This window comes from Podarcis erhardii (genome assembly GCF_964252035.2).
Source record: "Podarcis erhardii genome assembly, chromosome: 13".
Taxonomy (NCBI): Eukaryota; Metazoa; Chordata; class Lepidosauria; order Squamata; family Lacertidae; genus Podarcis; species Podarcis erhardii.
In genome coordinates this window covers 55,367,521-55,392,656 of record NC_138502.1, presented here as the reverse complement: position 1 = coordinate 55,392,656, position 25,136 = coordinate 55,367,521, and the positions used below count along the sequence as shown (strand labels likewise).

At 45.0% G+C, this 25,136-nt stretch overlaps 2 protein-coding genes across 5 annotated transcripts in view; both read right to left on the bottom strand.

Annotated features, from left to right (window-relative positions):
- Window positions 1-25,136, bottom strand: part of KIAA1671 — a 337,213-nt gene that overhangs the window by 119,151 nt on the left and 192,926 nt on the right. The window lies entirely within an intron of this gene.
- The window catches only part of GRK3 (G protein-coupled receptor kinase 3), a 150,050-nt gene that overhangs the window by 123,208 nt on the left and 1,706 nt on the right, over window positions 1-25,136 (bottom strand). For all 4 annotated transcript variants that reach the window (XM_081836525.1, XM_081836526.1, XM_081836528.1 and 1 more), the window contains exon 2: window positions 11,922-11,998. In XM_081836525.1, coding sequence (XP_081692651.1) covers window positions 11,922-11,998 — 77 coding nt within the window. The remainder of the gene's footprint in view (window positions 1-11,921; window positions 11,999-25,136) is intronic.

The window sequence follows — 25,136 nt, the reverse complement described above, 5'->3', positions numbered from 1 at the left end:
AGAGGGGCTGAAGCTGTGGTGAATGGGACCCCTCTGAAACACACACATACCCTCTAACTGATCTCCAGAAACTGGAGGAGAGGGAGAAATGGCAACACATCGCAAAGGGAGATTATTCTGTGCCACCCACCCGGGAAGAATGGCAGATGAAGGTGATGGACTACATGGAACTGGCGGAAATGACTGGCAGAATCCGAGACCAAGGAGAAGAGTTGGTGGAAGAAGATTGGAAGAAATTTAAAGTTTATTTACAGAAACATTGTAAAATTAAGAAATGTTAGAAGGATGTTGGAATGAAGTTATGTGGTTTTAGCAGAAATGATATAAAGGATTAAGTAAAAATGGATAGTTAATTGGTGAAAGAAGAGAGTGTAAAATTACAGTATGTTAAGATAAATTACTGGGATAAAAACAAAGATGGAAAGGATTTGCTGAAATATCTAATTGAACTAGAATACAAAAAAGGGAGGTGTAAGGAGGTCAAGGAAATAAGCAAATGGAAAATAAGTTATGGGAAGGTTTGATTTGTTGTTTTTTTTTCCTTTTCCTTTTTCTTTATTTTCCTTAATTGTTTGTATTTTTCTGGGGGGTTTTTTGCTTGTCTGTATACATGGTCTTGTTTTTTTCTTGCTTAATCTAGTGGGTTTTTTTGTAATTTTTAAAACTGGAATAAATATTATTTAAAAGAAAAGAAAATTATTCTGTGCCAAGCCATTTGCTCTGGGCCATCCTTTCCAAAGCTTTGAGACCACAGATAAGCAAACCAGCTAACAAGAAACAGAGACTAACCCAGGGGTCGGCAACCAAAGACGCATGGGCCACAAGCAGCCCACAGGGGTTGTTTTACCAGCCTATGAGCCGTCCCTGAACTGAGCCGCCTGCTCGGCGAGCCCCCATGTGCTGCGCTAAACTGGTGCAGCATGGCGCGGGGGCTCGCTTCCGCAGTGCCGGAAATCACGTCTACGCAGACGCTGGTAATAGCAGGCATGCACACTCACGCGTACCCGCGGCCCAGCCCACAGAGAGGGCTCCACGGCAGTGAACCAGCTCAGGCAAGGTAAGCCTTGCTGACCCCTGGACTAATCCATCTCACTGGCTTATCAGCATTCCCCTCTTAGGAGCCCTTGATAAAGTAATACCATATGTATCGCTTGATGTTTTCAACATGGCAAATATAATTCCTGCTGCCTAATTTTAAACTGCTTAGAAACCCAATATGGCTCAAGGAGTTCAAATAAGGCTTTTTTTAAACGAGGACAGGCAAAAGAAAACAACGCTTCAAAACCAGAAGCCCCGTGCCATCCGGCTCATCCTGTGGCAAACAGGAAGTGGAGAAGAGCAACAAGTTAAAGGTGGTTCATTGACTCAAGATAGAACTGCATTCTCATCCCAGAGCTGGGGGCCTCGGAGGAAGCAGAATGCACTGGGACATAATAAACAGAAGCTTAATTGCAGATAAAAATAGGGTTTTAGATAAATGCACTGACTTCAAATTTTCCCACTCCCTATTTTATTTAACAAGGGACTCCTCCCGCCCCCAAGGAGGCAAGGAGAGCAGGCTGGTTTTGGCTGGCATCAAAATTCACTGAACAGGATATACCAAGAGCTCTGGCCAAAAGTTTCAATACAAGGAATAATTCCTACTCGAGAGTTGAAAGTGTTAATACACTTTAGAATGTATATACTTCAATATATTTATGATTTATGATATTGGAGAACCTTGATCTATTTTGACATATTATTTGATATTACCAGCTGAAGAAGGCATTTACTCCGAAACAGGGCCCTGTCCTGGTCACCACTACTGAGTCGTACATCTGATTCATACTCCGGATACTTCTTTTTGGCCCTATTTGATTCTTTATTCTGACTTTATATAATATGGACTCTTTTTGACTGCCATTGAGACTTGTATAAAACAATTGTTGTGTACTGGTATTTTATGTACCTTTATACTATATCACTGCATATTTGAAACTACATTATTTCTGCACTTAAACGTTGTGTTTAAATTTACTATTATTTTAAAACTATCGCACTTATACGTTGTGTTTAAATTTACTATTAGTTTAACACTGTTATTCTTAGCAGAATATACACGTTTTTCTTTTCAACTCTCGAGTAGGAATTACTCCTTGTATTGAAACTTTTGGCCAGAGCTCTTGGTATATCCTGTTCAGTGTACTTTAAACAAGAATGGCATCAAAATACAGCAGAGAGGAGTGAAGAATAATCCAGCGATCTGACCCAATGGGTGCACAATAATCCCCCAGGAAGTTCTGCTGCATAGTCACCACTGAAATCAACCTATGCAAGAGCCCTCCTGTTCATTTTCAGTTGTGCAGAAGAGCATCAGGGGCAACCGGTCGGTGCATGTTTTAAAAAGATATAAACTAGACCTCAGGAAGCACCAGTCTGAGGCATTGATAACTGTCTCCTCCTCGTTTAGGCAGCAATTTCTTATCAATTTTCTTTTTATGTTTGTCCTTATAACAGTGGTGACTGGCACCCATTAGGATTGGCAGAGTAGGGTGGGACTTCTGGGGAGTGTCATGGTGTTGGGATTTCAGTTCCCACAAACTGCGGAGAAGCAGCTACATTGTTTACATCATGTGATGTTACTCAGCGTGAGAAAGGAAGTCTGAGCCAGTTCTCAGACAGTCCTGAGTGTAACAGGGGTGGAGTTTCAGTGAGTTCTTCCGCTTCTGGATTGAAGCAGTGTTGAGTCGCAGACTCTGATACTGGACTACTCAGGGAGAGCAGACATGTGTGTTTGTGTGTACAGTCGAATAAAGTAGCTGGAGACTACAGACTGCAATGAAATCACATTGCCAACAAAGGTCTGTATAGTTAAAGCTATTGTTTTCCCAGTAGTGATGTATGGAAGTGAGAGCTGAACCATAAAGAAGGCTGATTGCCGAAGAATGGATGCTTTTGAATTATGGTGCTGGAGGAGACTCTTGAGAGTCTCACAGACTGCAAGAAAATCAAACCTATCCATTCAGGAAATCAGCCCTGCGTACTCACTGGAAGGACAGATCCTGAAGCTGAGGCTCCAATAGTTTGGCCACCTCATGAGAAGAGAAGACTCCCTGGAAAAGACCCTGATGTTGGGAAAGATGGAGTGTACAAGGAGAAGGGGATGACGGAGGACAAGATGGTTGGACAAGTGTTCTCGAAGCTACCAGCATGAGTTTGACCAAGCTGAGGGAGGCAGTGGAAGACAGGAGGGCCTGGCGTGCTCTGGTCCATGGGGTCACGAAGAGTCGGACACGACTAAACAACTAAACAACAACAACAGACATTCTTCTAGAAAGGTCTACCTGAACAAGAACGTCAAATACATGGGGTAGGCTTTGCTATTAAAAACCATCTTGTGAACCTCTTGTCAGAAATCCCTACCGACATTAATGAACCATTAGCGAGGTGGGTGGGGTATAAATAATAAATTATTATTAAACACAATGAAAAAACTTTTTGAGTGAATAAGGAACAAGGACTGAATGTTTCTTAACATTGGAGATAAAGTTGTGATGTGGGACTGAAGGAATGCTATGGTTGATGTTTATCTATAACAATTACCAGAGAACCTCTTTTGGGCTTTTTGTTCTGAAAGAAAAATGAATGAAGTTGAAATGCCCGAACTGAAGACTGAAAGCACATTGCCTAGCAGAGGGAGGAACAACTGGGTATTACTCTGGATTGAACATTTGACTATCTTGAAGAACACTTGAAGAACACTTTTATACAGTATAGCCAACAGAGGGATAGTAGGAAGTCCTTTTTCTGATTTGTTTCTTCTTTTTTAATTTTTTTATTATCTCCTTTAAAATCTTTATCTTTTGCCTCTCTTTCCTTTCCTTTTCCTTTTTCCTTTTCTTGTTTTCTCTTTTTGCTGAGTTTCTGTTTCTGTCTTGTTCTGTTCTGTCTTTTTGCATTTTGCGTTGTCCCCTACTTAGATCTAAGGAGGGGTTAACATGCAGATTGCTGTTTAGATATTGAAGGACTCTGTGTGAGAGGCTCGGAAGTGAGTATCTCCCAGGTGGGAGGATGAGAGAAGAAAGGGAAGTTCCCAGGTGAGAGTTGGGAGGGATCACCTTTCTCTGTGTGGGACAAGATTTACACGTGAAAGAGGACTGTGTATTCTCTCTCTCTCTCTTAGTTTGTTCTTTTATTACAATGTATTATCAAAAGTCTTAATGAAAGTCTTTTAAAAAAAAGTACTGGCAGGGTAGAGGACAAGGAGGTCAACAGCAAGTGGAGCCACAACCAATGAGGGGCAGAGCCAACACCTTTTTTTGTCCACCTCTGCTGAGTTCTTCAAAGGCAACCCTAAGATGGAAGAAGCTAACCTCCAGCACCACCCACTGTGCAGGTTGTACGTAAGGAGGGAGGCAGGCGGTGGCTTACTGAGGGTAGCCGAGGTTGGTGGGGCAGTGTCCCATTTGTCCTAACAGACCTATGTCTCCAATATCCCCCTTTTGCAAACAGGAAGCTGCAGGGGTCCGCTCTTGCTAAGCCAGGCACTTAAAGTGAAGATGCCAGGTAAAGGTAAAGGGACCCCTGACCATTAGGTCCAGTCATGACCGACTCTGGGGTTGCGGCGCTCATCTCGCTTTATTGGCCAAGGGCGTACAGCTTCCGGGTCATGTGGCCAGCATGACTAAGCCGCTTCTGGTGAACCAGAGCAGCGCACGGAAACGCCGTTTACCTTCCCGCCGGAGCAGTACCTATTTATCTACTTGCACTTTGACGTGCTTTTGAACTGCTAGGTTGGCGGGAAAAGTTAAGATGCCAACTACTTTTCAATTCTGGGAAAGCTACAGAAATTAAATTTTTTCTATGCCATCTTGAGCAGCTTCAAAGACAGTTGACAATTGTTATAATTGCAGAATTTTGGCAATACACATGCTAACATTTTGATGGCAAAATTTTGGTTACCAGGCTCTGATGAGATTTCTCACGGCAGCCTCCTTTGTCAGAGCAGATTCCATCAGACAAAAGACACTGAAGAGCTCAAGGTCACCAAGGACAGACCAAGAGCAGCCTCCGCGAGGCCTCCCAGCTGCTGCTACACAACAGCTCTTTATTTGGTGGTGTTTCTGTGCATATTTGACCAATGCTAGGCAACAATGCATGGATTATTCAGAAGGTGTGATGCATCAGGGAGACAGAAACACTAACAAGAGTTTTGCTTTGACAGGGCAGGATGGGCTCGTTCTCCAGAGCAACGCATCTGGCATTCTGTTCCAACAATCCGTCATGGAGCTGGGCAAGGAAGGAGGGTGCTTTATGGGCCTGCTAGCCAAGTGCCTGAGGCAAGGAATGTTCCCTTCAACTTTCTGTGTGCAAAACCTGACCTGCTTGGTGGGAAGGGCTACACCTCTGTGGCAGAGCACATCCTAGTCAGGCAATGGGCCTCCAGGTTCAATCTCCATCTCCAGAGAGGCTTCGGGAGCCCCAGGTTTCTTGAGCTCAGTCTGCCCTGCAGGGCTTCGCTTGCACGCTCTCTCTCTCCCTTTCTTGCTCTGTGAATGAGCCCCAATTCGCCTTCCCTGCTTCTGTGTGTGTGTGTGTGTGTGTGTGTTTTCGGATGTTTCTTCAGAATAAAAGGGGGGAACACCCAGTGTCTGTTGTGTGCGCGCCTTTCTTTGGGGAAGAAGCAGCCCACAGGTTTCTTACTAACCCAGCCTATGCTGCCAGCCTCAGGTTAACTCTGCCAGTCTTCAGCTCTCTCCTCCCCTGACGCAAACAGGAGGGAAATACGCTCTTGAGATGCTTGTTGGCTTGCAAGTTGCTTCAGAGTAAAAGAACTCCCCCCCCCCCGCGCTTTGCATTTGAGCCGCTTCTGGGTCTCCCCCCACCTCCTTATGCTGCCCATTTTCTCCTAGATGGCTAAGCCAAGAGTGGACACTTACAAATGCCCTCGGATGGGGTGGAAGGCGCATTAGGCATCCTTCCCAATGTTGAAGGAGCTTGCAAATAAGTTTATGGCTATTCCAAGAACAAGTGTGCAATCTGAAAGTGTGTTCAGCTCGGCTGGCAATGTTCTTCAAATACAAAGGGCACCTCTATTGCCAGAAAACGCCAAAATGCAAATTTCCCTTGCAAAAAATATAAATTGCGTTTAATAGTTTTTGTTCTGTAAAATTTTATCCATGCTTTCCGGTTTGGCCTGGTTTATAAAAGAAATGCAAATTTTCTTGGCAATAAAAATATATATTTTGTTTATATTTTGTTCTGTTAAAATTTATCCATTCCATTCTTTCTATTTTGGCCTTGTTTAGAAAAAAAAAATTAACAAACAATCAAATAACTGGTGTTGTGTGATGTATACATTCAACTAAGACTTAATAGTGAATTATATTTGAATATCTAAAAGTGTGACACTGAATTTGCTTTTTTCTTGTTTAGTAATGTAATTAAATGTTTAGGGAACCTTTGGTATCTAGCTTCTAATTACTTCCACAGCTTTAATTTTAGAGAAAATGTGCTATTATCGGTACAGTAGTACTATAACATAACGGTTGTAACAATACGTTAAGTAAAATTTTATCAGTTTTAGAGTTAGAGCCATAAGTAATAGCAGTTGCCAGGACCATGTTCACCTCTACATAGCTCCAGCCTTATTTCAGATATTGTGATATACTGAAATATCACAATATTTAACTGGTTACATATCGTGATGTTGAAAACCAGGTATCACCCAGCCCCAGTAACTGGAGAAGGAAGAGTTTTATATATTTAAATGCCATGGCTTTTGTCAGGGAAGAGTTAGAGTTAGACGTTTCCAGTTTCCCAGAGGGAGAATGTTTTCCCCAAGGGCGGGAGGAAAGCAGTGAATCTAACAGGAACAACAGGGAGGGACCGGCTGTTCCCAGGAAAGGCAAGGGTTCTAGCTCAGATTAGGAGGAGGGGAGCTACAAGCCAGCTCTGGCCAGGAGGTTAGAAAAAAGAGGGGGAAAGCGAAGGGAAGGGCGCCTTCGCCATTTTGAGGGTGGCTGGTCATGGAGAAGCAGAGCTCAGAAGGTATCTGAAATAAGTGACTCTGAGGAAGAATAGTTAAGAACCGTTTATAAGATTGTTTTGTTAATACACAATAAAAAGTTATAAAAGATCAAGAAGCGCTTGTGTGGTGATCTGAAGAGGACAACGACCAGGCCTGACAGTCCTTACTCCCAAAATCCTAAGAATTATTGCAAGGCTGAAAGTGATCACAAGAGAGAGAGAGAGAGAGAGAGGGAGAGAGAGAGAGAGAGAGAGAGAGAACTACAGTTCACAGGGCTCTCTAGGGAAATGGAAGCGACCGTTCTAGTCTGTGATGTAAATATTCCCTCAATTCTCTATCCTGCACCATGGGAGTTAAAGAAATGAGGTGAAGGAAAATTGTGAGCCATCTCATTTTTGTGGCACCTCCTGGGGTGCCAGAGTAATGCTCAGAAGACCGTGAGCATGCATAGGAATGTCCCAAGCAAGATATCCCAGAACCTATTGTAAGTCATGGGCTTGCTCCTAGATGTAACCAGGTATACTGACAGCAACTACCATAAATTTATTTTTAAAGACTCTAACGCTGGCTGGGGCTGGTGAGAGTTGGAGTCCAACAACAGCTACTCAAGGTTCCCCACACCTGCTCTAGAAGATAAGCCAGTTAGCCCTACAAGTGGGTAAAGCTGAAAAGCAGCTGGAGTTAACAATGGACAGCTAAAACCATCTGCTTATGAACCTTTCCCCAAAACAGCTGGACACACACTTTCTGATGCCAATAGTGATTATAATGATAATGATGATTAATAATTTTATTTATTTATTTATCGTCCATCTGGCTGGGTTTCCCCAGCCACTCTAGGCGGCTCCCAATAGAATATTAAAAACATGATAAAACATCAAACAGCAAAAACTTCCCTAAACAGGGCTGTCTTCAGATGTCTTCTAAAAGTCATGTAGTTGTTTATTTCCTCGACATCTGATGGGAGGGCGTTCCACAAGGTGGGTGCCACTACTGAGAAGGCCCTGTGCCTGGTTCCCTCTAACCTCAATTCTCACAGTGAGGGAACCGCCAGAAGGCCCTCAGAGCTGGACCTCAGTGTCCGGGCTGAAGGATGGGGGTGGAAACACTCCTTCAGGTATACTGGGCTGAGGCCGTTTAGGGCTTTAAAGGTGCTTAAAAACGTAATGGGAGCCAATGTAGGTCTTTCAGGACCAGTGTTATTCTGAATTAGTTGTAGTTTCTGGGTCACCTTCAAAGGTAGCCCCAGGTAGAGCGCATTGCAGTAGTCCAAGCGGGAGATAACTTCTGACAAGAGCCTCACAAGATCATTTTTAATAGCAAAGCCTATCTGTGCTGGTCCCGGGGGGGGGGGGTGTTACCATGCGGCGAGGTCTGAGTCCGGTCCTGGGTCGAGGGTCTGGAGGCTGTCCGTCAAGGGCAAGGTGGGGTCCAAGGCAAGAAGCCGGGCGTGGTCAGGAACTCCGGCAGAGCAGGTCTGGGTGCTGGCAGGAACAGGTTTCCAGCGATGTTGCTCCCGCAACCTGGGACTGGGCTGACTGGCCTTTATCTCCTCTGAGGCATAGGGCGGCCCCGGCCCCACAGGTGACTCGCCTCTCCTGGCCTGGAGGCGAGCACTCCTCCCGAGAGAACTTAGTTCCCTCCGCCTCTCTGCCCTGAGCCTCTGCAGCTCAGGAGAGGCTGGAGGGTTACTGGACCTTCCTCTGACAGGGCTGGGAGAGGAGCACCTGCAGGCAATGGGTCCTCAATCATCTTCGGAGCCAGAGTGGATTCATCTGGTGTCTGCTCCTGAGGATCCGGCACAGGTGCGGGCCCTTCAGATTCAAGCCCCTGCCCTGGCTCAGCCGGCCCTGGAGGCGGGGACTCCTGTGCAGGCTGGGATTCCTCAGGTTCAGCCTCTGAATCAGATTTCTAGGCCATCATATTACCACATCTAAGGGACATGGGTGGCGCTGTGGTCTAAAACCACAGAGCCTAGGGCTTGCCAATCAGAAGGTCGGCGGTTTGAATCCCTGCGATGGGTTGAGCTCCTGTTGCTTGGTCTCCGCTCCTGCCAACCTAGCCGTTCGAAAGCACAAAGTGCAAGTAGATAAATAGATACCGCTCTGGCGGGAAGGTAAACGGCATTTCCATGCGCTGCTCTGGTTTCGCCAGAAGCAACTTAGTCATGCTGGCCACATGACCCGGAAGCTGTATGCCGGCTCCCTCAGCCAGTAAAGCAAGATGAGCACCCCAGAGTCGTCCGCGATTGAACGGTCAGAGGTTCCTTTACCTTTTTACCCCATGTATTTGATGTTCTTGTTCAGGTACATCTTTCTAGAAAAATGTGTAGCCTCCTTTTTCTTTCTTCAGTAGTCCCTCACCTGATCTTCAAGTTTCTTGAAGTGCTGCAAGATCAATGTTAAAAAGTCACAGCTGTCTTGCAATGATGGCAAGTTCTGCGTTCGGGATGCTTATTATCTGTGTTATCCGACAAAGTCCATATATTCCCTGTTCTAAACTTCAATTTTCTTTTACGACTACTGGGTAGTCAGGGGAAAAGGGAGACAGACTAGGTTTAGGGCACCTAGGTTTAGGGCACCACTCACCACGACAATGTGAGTGATCCAATGTGATCCAGCGAGCGAGTGCTTCCCTGTAACCTTGCTTCTTGCAGTGAGGGAACCAGCAGAAGGCCCTCAGAACTGGACCTCATTGTCTGGGCTGAACGATGGGGGTGGAAACACTCCTTCAGGTATACTGGGCCAAGGCCATTTAGGGCTTTAAAGATCAGCACCAACACTTTGAATTGTGCTTGGAAATGTACTGGGAGATCTTTCAGGACCAGTGTTATATGGTCTTGGTGGCTACTCCCAGTCACCAGTCTAGCTGCCACATTCTGGATTAGTTGTAGTTTTTGGGTCACCTTGAAAGGTAGCTCCACGTAGAGTGCATTGCAGTAGTCCAAGCAGGAGATAACTAGAGCATGCACCACTCTGGCAAGACAGTCCATGGGCAGATAGGATCTCAGCCTGCGTACCAGATGGAACTGATAGATAGCTTCCCTGGACACAGAATTGACCTGCGCTTCCATGGACAGCTGTGAGTCCAATATGACTCCCAGGCTGCACACCTGGTCCTTCAGGGGCACAGATACCCCATTCAGGACCAAGGAGTCCCCCACAGCTGCCTGCCCCCTGTCCCCCCAAAACAGCACTTCTGCCTTGTCAGGAATCAACCTCAGTCTGTTAGCTGCCATCCATCTTCCAATTGCCTCCAGACACTCACACAGGACCTTCACTGCCCTCACTGGTTCTGATTTAAAAGAGGGGTAAAGCTGGGTATCATCCACACACTGATGAACACTCAACCCAAACCCCCTAATGATCACTCCCAGCGGCTTCATATAGATGTTTAAAAACATGGGGGAGAGGACGGAACCCTAAGGCACCCCACAAGTGAGAGCCTAGGGGTCTGAACACTCATCCCCCCCCCACTTTCTGGACACAGCCCAGGAGGAAGGAGCGGAACCACTGTATAACAGTGCCGCCAGCTCCTCTAGACGGTCCAGAAGGATGTTATGGTTGATGGTGTCAAAGGCCATTGAGAGATCCAGCAAAACTAGGAAACAGCTCTCACTTTTGTCCCTAGCCCACCGGAGATCATCAACCAGCGCAACCAAGGCAGCTTCAGTCCCATGATGAGGCTTGAATCCCAATTAGAAGGGATTCAAATGGTCTGCATCCTCCAGGAGTACCTGGAGTTGTTCAGGAACCACCTGCTCAATCAGCTTGCCCAAGAATGGAAGATTTGAGACTGCAATCCCAACCACTTGCACTGCTAAGCCACAGTTAGAACTATGGTTCTACAAAAACAGACAAGGCACAGCTATGGCAAACATTTCCAAACTGTATGATGATGCCTTGAGCAATCAAGTTACCATCCTGGACATGAGCCACCTTACTGGATGCATCCATCAGTCTATGTTCCTCAGACTGGGGAGGCCCCATGGAAGACTGACACCCCTTCCCACACCCACAAGGGAGGTGTTAGATCACAGGCCCAGGCTTCAGCTGAACCTTCCCCCTACCTGGAGCCCTCCAGAGGTCAACTCCCATCAGCCCCAAGCAGCACAGCCAATTGACATGGCTGATGGAAGTTGTAGCCCAAAGCATCTCGAGGGCACCAGGTTGGGGAAAGCTGCTACACATAGCTGATCCAGTGGGAAATGTCAAAAGCCCCACCCTTGCCAGGAAAGCACAGTCCTATCCCTGAGCCAAGAGGACAGATTTATTGGGAGTGTGTTGTTACGCACCGTGTGCAGAGTATGGCTTGTGAAGCTGGTTGGAGAGCAGACTTTACCTGTTGCCATCACACACAGATGGAGATGCTTGCAGAGTAAGAAAAATAACAAAGTTGCTTATCATAGGAAGTACATAACTTGGAAATAAATGTTTCTAAACTAACTAACTAGTCTAGAAAAGACAAAGACAGTGATAATTTTTTCTCTGTGGTCCAAGAGTGAAGTGTAAGGAGGAGGAGGGAGCTCTAAACAGGCTGCAACCTAAGCTGTATCAGTCCAAACTTTGAAGGATAGGGAGGTCAGCACAGAGGTCAAAGGTACAGGGATAGTCAGGAGGTCTCTTGCTGTTTTAAGCCCATGCAAATCCTTTTCTGCCAGCTGAGTTGCACCCCAATTTCCAACAAAAATCCCAGAATCAAAAAACCAACTCGCAGCCCATTGTTCTGTCACATTATCAAAAATATATCTCACATCTTGTTTTGTATGTGAAGCACCATTTGCCTCCCAATTTCCTCTCAGGAAAGCACACAACTCTGCCCCAGATATCCACATTTTGGAAAACACCAATTTATAGCATGCAGTTCTGAACATCAGCGTGGGAGGAGTAAAAAAATGCACACGGCGGCTTACCAATCTTCTGACTAAAAATCTTGTCAAAGGTTAATTCACCTCTCTCCTCCAAATACTTCTGCATCACGCTGCGGATACTGAAAGAGAAATCACAGACACACATTACTCCTTGCAACCACACACACAACAAGGAAATGAAGAAAGAGAGGTATTAAAAGATAGATATGGTGAACAACAGGCCAAATCAACTACAAAACCCTGAAGATGTCATCCTGAAGGACTTGGGGTTTTGGTTTTCAATCAGAAATGGATAAATTAAACAGAAAATGTCTGCATGGGATTCACTTTCACATGCATGCATGTATGTGAGTATTAGTGGTTGCTACCTTTTGGAAGCCAGTAGACATATTTGGGATTTTATGAGAGGGCCGTGGGCACCACCCACTTTGCTTGCTCCTCTCCCAACAGATTTGTTGGTAGTTTGGAGGGGATCCCTTTTAAATAATTGTGAGGATCCCTAAGGATCTGTGCCTCAATTCTATGTTTTTGTACCACAGCAGTACTGGAAACCACCAGATCAGTGAATTCAGATCAGTTATGTCAGTGGAAAAATACATGATTGGTGATTTGATGGCAGTTGGAGGGGCAGACTGTAGGCAAAAATAATTTGCAAATTTCAAATTTCATTGCATATGGCCTTCTCTGGCCTCCCCCACATATCCTGCATTATTCTGATGCCATCTCTCCTCTAACTCCTGTTTTGCTCCACTTTCTCCCACCAGGCCATTCAGCTTTACTCCTGAAATCCCCCCCCCCCACTCTTTCCCCATCTCTAACCTCCATGGTCGGAGGCAGTATGCCTCTGAATATCAGTTGCTGAGAATCACAATTGTGTAGAGTGCTGTGGGGCTTGTATCCTGCCTGTGGGCTTCCCACTGGGGTATCTGGTTGGCACTGTGAGAACAGGATGCTGGACTAGATGGACACCCACTGGCCTGATCCAGCAGGGCTCTTCTTCTGTAAACATGACTCTGATAAGCCCACACACACACACAGCATTAGCAACTGCCCCTTCCTGCTGTTGTTCCGCAGCAACTGGTTTTGAGGCACACTGTCTCCAGTACCAGAGGCAGAATATAACCATCATGACTAGTAGCTGTGAGGAATGGCAGGACCCAGACGAGTGTGCACCAGGGGAAGGGGGCTGCTGGCTGACTCGGGAGAGGGGCCCTGTGAACCAGCCAGGAGGCAAGAGGCAGAGGCAGGAAAACCTTCAGAGTTGGAGGGTAGAGTTCAGGATGGGTTGGTAGACGAGGAGGAAGAGGCAGGTCAGGCAAGTGAAGGGTCAAATGCTTACCCACCCTCTCCCAGAACCAGGAGGAGATTGAAGAGGGAAGAACAGAGGCATTTCTTATGCAGCTGTAGTCTCCACCTGTGTGCATGCAGCCCAACAGGGAAGGTGCATGTGACGGACAGCAGAGTGAGACCAGGATCTGGGGATGCAGTGCCTCAGAATTCCACCAGGGGCTGGAGCCTCTCTCTGATTGGCCACCAAGCCAGAGGGGGTGGAGACAGCACTTTGGGAGGGAGAATACAAGGTGTTGTTTCTGAGAGATGGAGATGGAGAGGGAGAGGGAGGAATTTGGTTCTGATCAGTGTGTGGAACATCCACCCTAAGGAAAATATCTACAGCTAGAGAAAAGAGCCTCTAAGCTTAGGCTGGAAGACAATGTTGTGTGTATTGGGAGAGTATTCAGACAGGAGTGAATTGGAGGGCTGAGCATGAGCCAGGAGAAGTAGAAGCTGTCTCCTTGGGTCTCCTTCCAGTCAGGAGAGGAGACATCTTCTAGAAAGAAAAAAAGAACCTAAGTCCAGTTAAGAGGGGTGTGGGGATCCCCTGGGTCTGTTGTATTATTTGAAGCACCTCAGGGGTGTGACTGTTAAAAGGTTAGGTAACTGACAGAAAGTACCACCTGGTTTAAGAACCAAAGTATTAAGATGTAACACTATGACGAACACAGTGTCCCTGGACGTTTGACAGTCTATTGATCCCTGTGCCACCACTGTGCTCGCTTCCCCGCTGCCACCAACCCGTTACTCTCGGGTACACACTGAGTCCAGACAGTTTTTAAAATTGAACCAAATAACCAAGTTTATTTTATAAGCATTAACAAGTTTATGGTTTCAGATAATTTTTCTTGTCAGTCTCTTAACCTTAGTTTCTTTACGGCCTATACCTTCCTAATACCTTCTGACTGATTATCCCAACTGTTTAACTGACTCCTCTTAACAGATTCTCTGTCTCTCACATCAGACTTGCCCAACCCACCGACTTAGCCTCCCTCTCTCTTCTCTAACTCCAGACTCACTTCTTAACAACTCTAACTCCTCCCCTTGGATTCCTATTGGTTAATCATTTTACACTTAGTTAACCCTTTCCTTATGACCCAGTATGATGTCACACACCTAGGAGGGCAAACGCCACAAACACAACAACTGAGTTAAGGAACTGAAGTGAAATAACTGAAAATAAGCTGAGCATTTACCATCTAGTCTAGAAACCTGTAACATCTACCTGAAACTGAACATAAGCAACTGAAGTTTAAAAGAAGCTGTGCTTGATTAGAAGCCTGTCACATCCATTAGTTTTAATATCATTATTAAGTTAATCATTTTCTGAAAGAACATTGCTTTGTTCTGTAAAATAAATCTTTCTTTGTTCAACTTTTGCCTGAGTTTCCAAGTTCCTAAGAATTCCTTCACACAATATCCAAGAGATAGCCTTTGGTGGTTAGAAATATACTTACAGGAATCATACAGAAGTGGGGGATTCTTCACAGTGCATAAACTGGTGGAGGGGGTGGGTATGTAGAAATGACTATGTGTCAATTTTGTACTCCTTTGGCTGGCGAGGGCCCTTGACAGGAGCCAGCGATAGCCTTATCCTCCATGAATTTGCCCAGTCCCCTTATAAAGCCATCTGAGTTGGTAGCTATCAATAACTGTTGTGGGAATAAAGGTCTTACAAATGAGTTGTGGTTCATTTGCTTATGCAGAGTGTGCAAGTGTGATGAGAGTCCCCCTGTTTTTCATTCATATATATATATATATATATATACACACACACACCCCGCCTATCCGGCTGGGTTTACCCAGCCCATCTAGGCAGCTCCAAACAGATTAAAACAGATTAAAAACAGAATAAAACAGGACTTCCGGGTCGGCGCCATCGCCGAATGGCGGACTCCCTCCGAGCTCCGGAGGGAGCCTGCACGGCAGGGGCTGGGTCCTACCGCACCGGCGATGCGGGGACCCTTAAAAACCACGGCCACGGGGGCCGTGGACATGGAGACTCGGCTGACACCGTTAGCGCCCTCCCGACTCGTGAAGGAGCCTTTTTAAAGGCTACGGATCGGGTGCCGGGGAGAAGCGTGGTGTTTTGAGTCCTCTGCTATCCCTGCCGTGCGAAGCCGCATGCCATTCGGCGGAGAGCGCTGGCTTCTTCCTTTGAAAATTCGGACCTAAAAGAACAACCTGTAAGTAATTGGAACTTGGACTAAAAAGAGGGACAAAAATTTTAAAAATTTCGGAGCGAGCGGGGGAGGCGCAAAAAAGGAAGTCAGCCACCCCCTCCATTGTAGAAGGGTCAAAGCAAAGGATCTGATAACTAAGATCGGAGTAACATCATTTTGGCAAGTCTTTAACCTCACGAGTGAAGAATATGAGATTGAGCTGGAGGAGGAAGGTAGAATTCGGACTTAAAAACAACCCCCCCCCCTGGAACCCCGGGAGCGATCGATGACGGAGCTTGGAGAGGAGAAAGGCAAGTTTTGACAGCTGTCAAAGAGCTGTCAAAGCGGAAAATAAGATAGAGACTATGTTACAAGGACTTTGCTGGTTATATTTGTTATAAATTGGATACAAATTGTTTTAAATAAGGATTACAAAGTTACTAGGGCTAATGGATGCGATCTGGAAGAGAACTCAGTTTTTGCAATCCACCTAGAGGAGCCGAGGGATATTACAAGTTTTAGCTGGAAATTGGAACTGAACTGTTTATCTCCTGGGAAACTGCAGAAATGGAACATTATTATGACTACAGAGGCCACTACACCGAAGAAGACAATGGAATCATCTGTTGTGGAATGAAAGGAACTTGACGTAATGTTTTGTTTCTGAATAACAAGCCTCTGTAAAGGAACTAACTTTTGGAATTAGGACATTTGTGCAGGAAAACAGGGACAGAAAGAAATAGAAAGAGGAGTGTGATCAATAAGAATAACAAAATAACAAGAATTGGACCAAGTCAAAAGTGGGGACATTTGGGACATCCAGATTTGACAAGCTTAAGGATTATAATTTGGAGTTTTTCACTCCTGGATATAAAAATCTGGATGGAAAAAATGGGCCTCTCTTTAAGACAGAATCCTTCCATGATTGGACATTCGAAACTAAAGAGGACTGGCAAAGGACTATGATTTAGAGAGACGTGGAAATATCGGACATTGAGGAACATTGGGAACGCAACCGGGAAAAGGGGGGGTGGGAAATGTGGAATCCTTAAAGGCGTAAACTATGTTTTATTTAGGCTATATACATCTACATGGTATTCTAAAGTGGGGAACTCGTGGTGGGAATAAACCGATTTTAGGGGAATGGAAAATAATGTTTTTTAAAAAAAAAAAAAAAATTTGGGTTAAGGATAACAAGTTTGAATTGAGGAGAAGAACTTGTTGAGATCATTTGAGAGATTTGGAATACAAGGGGGGGAGGGAAGGGGAAGTCCTGAAAGGATGTAATTGGAAAAAGATTTGAAATTGGATGTTTTATTAATTTGTAATTAATTGGAAAACTTTAATAAATATTATTAAAAAAAAAAAAACAAAGTGAAAAAAAAAATAAAAACAGAATAAAACATCAAACATTAAAAACTTCCCTAAACAGGGCTGCCGCCTTCAGATGTCTTCTAAAAGATAGTTGTTTAGAATCATAGAATCATAGAGTTGGAAGAGACCACAAGGGCCATCGAGTCCAACCCCCTGCCAAGCAGGAAACACCATCAGAGCACTCCTGACATATGGTTGTCAAGCCTCTGCTTAAAGACCTCCAAAGAAGGAGACTCCACCACACTCCTTGGCAGCAAATTCCACTGTCAAACAGCTCTTACTGTCAGGAAGTTCTTCCTAATGTTTAGGTGGAATCTTCTGTCTTGTAGTTTGGATCCATTGCTCCGTGTCCGCTTCTCTGGAGCAGCAGAAAACAACCTTTCTCCCTCCTCTATGTGACATCCTTTTATATATTTGAACATGGCTATCATATCCCCCCTTAACCTCCTCTTCTCCAGGCTAAACATGCCCAGCTCCCTTAGCCGTTCCTCATAAGGCATCGTTTCCAGGCCTTTGACCATTTTGGTTGCCCTCCTCTGGACACGTTCCAGTTTGTCAGTGTCCTTCTTGAACTGTGGTGCCCAGAACTGGACACAGTACTCCAGGTGAGGTCTGACCAGAGCAGAATACAGTGGCACTATTACTTCCCTTGATCTAGATGCAATACTCCTATTGATGCAGCCCAGAATTGCATTGGCTTTTTTAGCTGCCTCATCACACTGTTGGCTCATGTCAAGTTTGTGGTCAACCAAGACTCCTAGATCCTTTTCACATGTACTGCTCTCAAGCAAGGTGTCACCCATCTTGTATTTGTGCCTCTCATTTTTTTTGCCCAAGTGCAATACTTTACATTTCTCCCTGTTAAAATTCATCTTGTTTGTTTTGGCCCAGTTCTCTAATCTGTCAAGGTCATTTTGAAGTGTGATCCTGTCCTCTGGAGTGTTAGCCCCCCCTCCCAGTTTCGTGTCATCTGCAAATTTGATCAGGATGCCCTTGAGTCCATCATCCAAGTCGTTGATAAAGATGTTGAATAAGACCGGGCCCAAGACAGAACCCTGTGGCACCCCACTAGTCACTCTTCTCCAGGATGAAGAGGAACCATTGATGAGCACCCTTCGGGTTCGGTCAGTCAGCCAGTTACAAATCCACTGAGTGGTAGCATAGTCAAGTCCGCATTTTACCAGCTTCTTTACAAGAATATCATGGGGCACCTTGTCAAATGCCTTGCTGAAATCAAGGTAGGCAACATCCACTGCGTTCCCTTCATCTACCAGGCTTGTAATTCTGTCAAAAAGCGAGATCAGGTTAGTCTGACATGACTTATTTTTCAGAAATCCATGCTGACTATTGGTGATCACAGTATTCCTTTCTAGGTGCTCACAGACTGTTTGCTTAACGATCTGCTCCAGAATCTTCCCTGGTATTGATGTCAGACTGACTGGGCAGTAATTATTTGGGTCCTCTCTTTTCCACTTTTTGAAAATAGGGACAACATTTGCCCTCCTCCAGTCTGCCGGGACTTCGCCTGTTCTCCAGGAATTCTCAAAGGTGACTGCCAGTGGTTCTGAGATCACATCTGCCAGTTCTTTTAATACTCTTGGATGCAGTTCATCTGGCCCTGGAGACTTGAATACATCTGAACTAGCCAAGTATTCTTGTACTATCTCCTTAGTTATTCTGGGCTGTGTTTCCTCTGCTGAATCATTTGCTCCAAATTCTTCAGGTTGGGCATTGTTTTCTTTATCGGAGAAGACTGAGGCAAAGAAGGCATTAAGAAGTTCAGCCCTTTCTGTGTCCCCTGTTTGTATTTCACCATCTTCTCCTCTGAGTGACCCCACTGTTTCTTTGTTCTTCCTTTTGCTACGAACATACCCATAAAAGCCTTTTTTGTTGCTTTTAACCTCTCTAGCAAGCCTGAGTTCATTCTGTGCTTTAGCTTTTCTGACTTTGTGTCTACACGTGCTGGCTATTTGTTTGAATTCCTCTTTGGTGGTTTCCCCCCTTTTCCATTTTTTGTACACATCCTTTTTTAATCTTAACTCAGTTAAAAGTTCTTTAGATAGCCACCCTGGCTTCTTTAGGCACCTTCCATGTTTCCGTCTCATTGGTATTGCCTGAAGTTGTGCTTTTACTATCTCCCTCTTAACAAACTCCCAGCCATCATGAACTCCCTTTCCTTTTAGTATTACTGTCCATGGGATCTCACCCAGCACTTCCCTAAGTTTTATAGTTCTCTTTCAGTGTGGTACATGCAGTAAATTTGAGATCCGCCTTGCAAAGTTTTTCCCAATCATTCATTTGTATGTTATGTCCCAGATCCTTTGCCCACTTTATCATTACACACTTAACCTCTTTGTCTTTTGTTTCCCATTCCAACAGCAATGGGAATTTTTGACAATAATTTTATATTATCCTCCACTATTTCTCTTTGAAATCTTGATATGGTGTAACTAAATCCTTTCTTTTTATCATTTTTAAAGGTTTCATTTAGTTGAAAGTATTGTAACCAATCTATTACTTTCTCGCTGATTTCCTCAAAATCTTTCAACTTAATTGATTATCCACTTCTGTTAACAGCTCATGTTCACTTTTTTTACTGATATTACTGATATTACTTTTGTCAGTGAGATCCACCATGGTGTCTTTTGTTCTAGTAAATCCTTGTATCTCTCCCATACTTTTAAAATTGCATTTCTTATTATGTAGTTCTGGAATCCTTTGTGGACTTTGGCTTTATTATACCATAAATACACATGCCAACCAAATCTATTGTCGTGCCCTTCCAAATCTAGAAGGTCTGTGTTTTCTAATTTAATCCCGAATCCAACAGATACAAGATACTTCATAATATAACTTTAAATCTGGTAGGGAGAAATCTCCTCTTTCTTCAACATCCATAAGGAGTTTATATTTTATTCTCAGTATCCTCCATTTCCAGATAAATCTCGCGATATCTTTCTGCCATTCTTTGAAGCATCTCATATTGCTTATCACTGGGACTGACTGAAATAGAAATAACATTTTTGGCAATACGTTCATTTTAATCACCAGTATCAAGGCAGACCTTTTAAAATCACAGTAATCCAAGTTTATGCACCAACCACTGGTGCTGAAGAAACTGAAATTGACCAATTCTATGAAGACTTACAACACCTTATAGAAATGACACCAAAGAAGGATGTTATTCTCATTATAAGGGATTGGAATGCTAAAGTAGGGAATCAAGAGATAAAAGGAACAACTGGCAAGTTTGGCCTTGGAGATCAAAACGAAGCAGGGCAAAGGCTAATAGAGTTCTGCCAAGAGAACAAGCTGGTCATCACAAACACTCTTTTCCAACAACACAAGAGACGACTCTACACGTGGACATCACCAGATGGGCAGCATCGAAATCAGATTGATTATATTCTCTGCAGCCAAAGACGGAGAAGCTCTATACAGTCAGCAAAAACAAGACCTGGAGCTGACTGTGGCTCAGATCATCAGCTTCTTATAGCAAAATTCAAGCTTAAACTGAAGAAAGTAGGAAAAACCACTGGGCTGGTAAGATACAATCGAAATCAAATCCCAGTGGAAGTGAGGAACAGGTTTAAGGATTTAGATTTAGATTTGGTGGACAGAGTGCCTGAAGAACTATGGATGGAGGCTCGCAACATTATACAGGAGGCAGCAACGAAAACCATCCCAATGAAAAATTAGGTTAAGAACAGTTTCAGGTTAAGAACATACCTCCAGAACGAATTAAGTTCTTAACCCGAAGTACTGCTGTACTTGACAATTGTGTCACCATTTCCGTATTTTTATCAATTCGGGCTAGTAAGTTATCTGCTAATTTGTCTGAGTGCTGTGTTATCTCCTTGGCCAAATCAGATTTCATCTCAGAAATCATATCAAATAATTCAGAGTGGGACTCTTGAACCAAGGCCCTCCTAGTCATCATTGGTGTTGTCTGCTCCTTGGTTGCCATCTTACTCAAATGCAATTATCAATTACAATTGTTACAACCTATAGGAAAAATTCAGCTCCTTTTTCAATCGCCTGTGCCCTGCTCCTTTCCCCCCCTTAATTGAACCAGGAATCTTTTGCATGCAAGTGGGATGCTTTAACACTGGGCTGTGGGCCCTCCTCCATCTTGTTTACTCCATGTCTGACATCTAGCTCACTGCAGACAATCCTGGCTAGCAGAAACATCCCAGCACAGGGCCAGGCTGAGACTTGCAACCTTAGGCACTCTAGCCCTGAGCTGCAGGCCCTCCCATCTAACTAAATTCTTCCAGAAGGACACAAGTGAAGCAAAACCTACCAATGAATCCTGTGTGAGACAAGATGGATAAATGGCAGATTGAATTAAGTTGCTGGGAACTGTTGCTAAGCCCAGGGTGAGTGGCCAATTACAAGATGTTTAAATTTACTACTGCAGTAGCTCAGTATGAGGACCATGTCACCTACCTCACGCACAGGCTGCCTTCATGGCTGCCAGCATTTCAAGAAAATCCCCTACATGTGCACATGAATACTGATCATGAGGAAAGATGGCCAACTCCACGGCTAACAGTCACTGAGACACACAAAGTCAATGGCAGTTCCAGGACGAGGCAGAGGGCCAGCGGAGCTGGTGGGACAGAGGTTGGCTGCTGAACAGCAAAAGTTAGGAGGCAAAAGAACACACACACCCCAGCTCCTTGCACGTCCCACTGAAGTGAGTGCAACTTCTGATCCCATCAGAATCTGCCTCACCAATCCCAAGTCAGACCATTAAAGCAGCTGGCTCAGTATTACCTTCACTGGACAGCAGCAGCTCTCGAGGGTTTCAAGCAAGGATATTTTCTCAACCTTACCTGGAGATGTTGCCAGGGATTGAACCTGGGACACGCAAAGCATGAGCTCTGCCATTTGAGCCATTCATTTTTCTCAGGTTTGTGCAGGAGTGAACACCCAGGCAACTGTCCTGGGAGTACACATCTGGAAATTTCTGTTTTCCTTGGTTTCAAGAAATCTGTATGACTCAAAAGCTCACTGCCAGCATATTAAACATCAGGTGAGACATGGAAGGAAACACCTGGGGTTCTCATCATCCTGTTGTCATTTGCCATTTGTTGTGTTGTCTCTGAAGGATTCAGGACACCTAAGCTCTCAGCCATTTCCTAGGACAAAGATTGTTACCTGTAATCTAATTAGGAAAGCCTGCTCTCACCTCTTTGATCCTACAAGCAGTGGAGCTAACATACATAAAAACCAAATAGACTTCGTTGCTTTGAAATCTATGTTTAAGCTAAAGAATCTGATTTAAACATATCCTGATCTACATGATTTGAGGGCAGGAGGGGATCACTGCAGGTGTGCCTGCCCCTAATCACTCAGCAATTACCTCTCAGGAATATTTCCTATTGAGCAGGGAGCTACCTGGCTCACATCTCAGGAATACTGGCTCACAAACATAAATACACAAACTGCTCTCTCCTTGCCCTGTTCCCTGCCACGCCAGCCAACCAGACTGGAGCTGACAAGAGCACCTACAAGGCCAATCCATTTGTTTGCACCAACATCATCTTAATGTTGCTTCTTCACTAGATTCTTTTGCAGAAAACACCAATGTCAGGATTTAAAAAAACCTATATGCTACACTTGGGAACCAACCCTAACTTTGAAGGACAGGAGAGTAGACCTTTTTCTCCTTGCCTCATTCTAAAAAAAAGAAAAAAATGTTATCCTGAAAGAAAAGGAAAAACCTCCAGTGCTGCTCAGCACTTGATCTAAATCACACTGCAGCTGTTCCATCAATTTCAACAGCAAGTATCACATGGGGGTGTTTCTTTCTTGTCTGGGTATCAGTCTAGGATTGCATCAACACAGTCATCTCTCTCTCTTTCTGAGCAGACAAGCACCGCATCCCTCCACAACCACCTAGGCCAGAAGCATTGACATTCAGTGCATGCATAAGACTCAGCCCTGCCTGTCTAGTACATGGGTAGGCAAACTAAGGCCCGGGGGCCAGATCCGGCCAAATCACCTTCTAAAGCTGGCCTGTGGATGGTCCAGGAATCAGCATGTTTGACATGAGTAGAATGTGTGCTTTTATTTAAAATGCATCTCTGAGTTATTTGGGGCATAGGAATTTGTTCATTTCCCCCCCCCCCAAAAAAAGAAAAAATATAGTCCAGCCCCCCACAAGGTCTGAGGGACAATGGACCGGCCTCCTGCTGAAAACGCTTGCTGACCCCTGGTCTAGAAATAGAGAAAAACCTGTCAAGTAAGTGGTCAAAAGGAAACCCAGCAAGGGATAATGGTGATGACTCACTGACATTTAACAAGCCAGCCTGGTACGTAATTGCCTGTCCTACACAGGAGAGGGTGCACTCAAATGTACACACACAGATGGTGCACTTAAAACCATGTGAAATGACCCCAACAGTGCCCACCTTAAAGGGGCAGGGAGAGATTTCCTCCCTCTAGCTATACTCCAGTTCTTGATCTCCTAGCTAGCCTAAAAAACAGGAGCAGGAACATCATTCACCATCAGTTCAGGGAGGGAACATTTACGTGTCCTCTAAGAGACAAATGGGATGCAGGTGGCGCTGTGGGTTAAACCACAGAGCCTAGGACTTGCCAGTAAGAAGGTTAGTGGTTCAAATCCCCACAACGGGTTGAGCTCCCGTTGCTCGGTCCCTGCTCTTGCCAACCTAGCAGTTCAAAAGCACATCAAAGTGCAAGTAGATAAATAGGTACCGCTCCGGCGGGAAGGTAAACAGTGTTTCAATGCACTGCTCTAGTTCGCCAGAAGCAGCTTAGTCATGCTGGCCACATGACCCGGAAGCTGTACGCCAGCTCCCTCGGCCAATAAAGCGAGATGAGCGCCGTAACCCCAGAGTCGGCCACGACTGGACCTAATGGTCAGGGGTCCCTTTACCTTTCAAGAGAGAAATGCATCTACATTTATCCCAAAAAGGATGAGCTCTTTCCCCCTTACAAGGCAACCCAGACTTGCACGAACAAGGCCAAAAAACAAGGTAGAAAACAGGAACTTTGACCATGAAGGGCTCCATGGAAGTCAAGCACATGGAGATACGGAGCTGCAGGAAGCCAGTATTATTGCTGGTTCAGCACCCTGTCTAAAGATAACAGGAGAAATATGGTCTCTTCCTGGGAAAGAATGTTTTCCCTCACAACACACTTCCTCATTTGATCAGAAACATTTCAATCTCACAGTCCACATGTCCTTTTAGGATTCCCAAATTCTGAAGTCCATGTCTCGGGCAATTTGAAGCCTTCCAACGCAAGTCCATGGGCAAGGGCAGTTTCTGCTTTGTATAAAAAAAGGTCCCAAGTTCAATCCCTGACAGCTGCCTGGAACCCTGGAAAACTGCTGCCAGTCAGTGCAGACAATACTAAGCTAGGTGGTCTGATGTGGGCATATACGAAACTCCCAATTACCACTCCCACTCCCTTTTTTGCCTGTACTTTTTCCAAACAGCAATCAGGAAAGTGTTTGTTGTACCTGTCCTTTGACATGGAGTCAAATGAGGGTGCAGAACATCCCACATGGCTGGGATAGTGATTTGTAGCAGAAGACACAGAGGTGCTAATAGAAGAAGAGTTTGGATTTGATATCCCGCTTTATCACAACCTGAAGGAGTCTCAAAGCAGCTAACATTCTCCTTTCCCTTCCTCCCCACAACAAACACTCTGTGAGGTGAGTGGGGCTGAGAAACTTCTGAGAAATGTGACTAGCCCAAGCTCACCTAGCAGCTGCATGTGGAGGAGCAGAGACGCAAACCCGGTTCACCAGATTACAAGTCTACTGCTCTTAACCACTACACCACACTGGTTCCCTAGGAAGCTTAGATACAAGGTTGATGAGCTCAGGAGGGGCGGGGGGGGGGGGAATCAGGGACAGAAATATCCCCCAAAGGGATAAGAGTAGCTGGATGAAAATAGGGAGGGAGGGAGGCTTTTAAATCCCTGGAAGCAGAGAGGAGGCTTTTGGTTCCCCATCCAATCACAGGGAGGACCATTCCAGGAAGAAGTAGCAGCCCAGCGAAAAGGACCAACACAGCTCAGTGGTAGAGCATCAGGTTTACATGTAAATGGTTCTGGGTTCAAGCCCTAACATCTCCAGCTAAAAGGAGGAAGGAAGGGGGATGCACAAACCTGGGAAAGTCCTGAAGCTCCAAGGTAGCTAAGAGTAGCAGGTAGAGACCTTGGGAGACAAGGGTTCGAATCCTCACACAGCCACCAAGCTCACTGGGTGGCCTTTGGCCAGTCACTACCTCTCAGCCTAACCTACTTCAGATTTGTAGTAGGGATTAAATGAAATGAGGAAGGGAGAACCATGCATGCCACCTTGAGTTCCACAGGGGGGAAGTTAGGATATAAAATGTAATAAATAAAT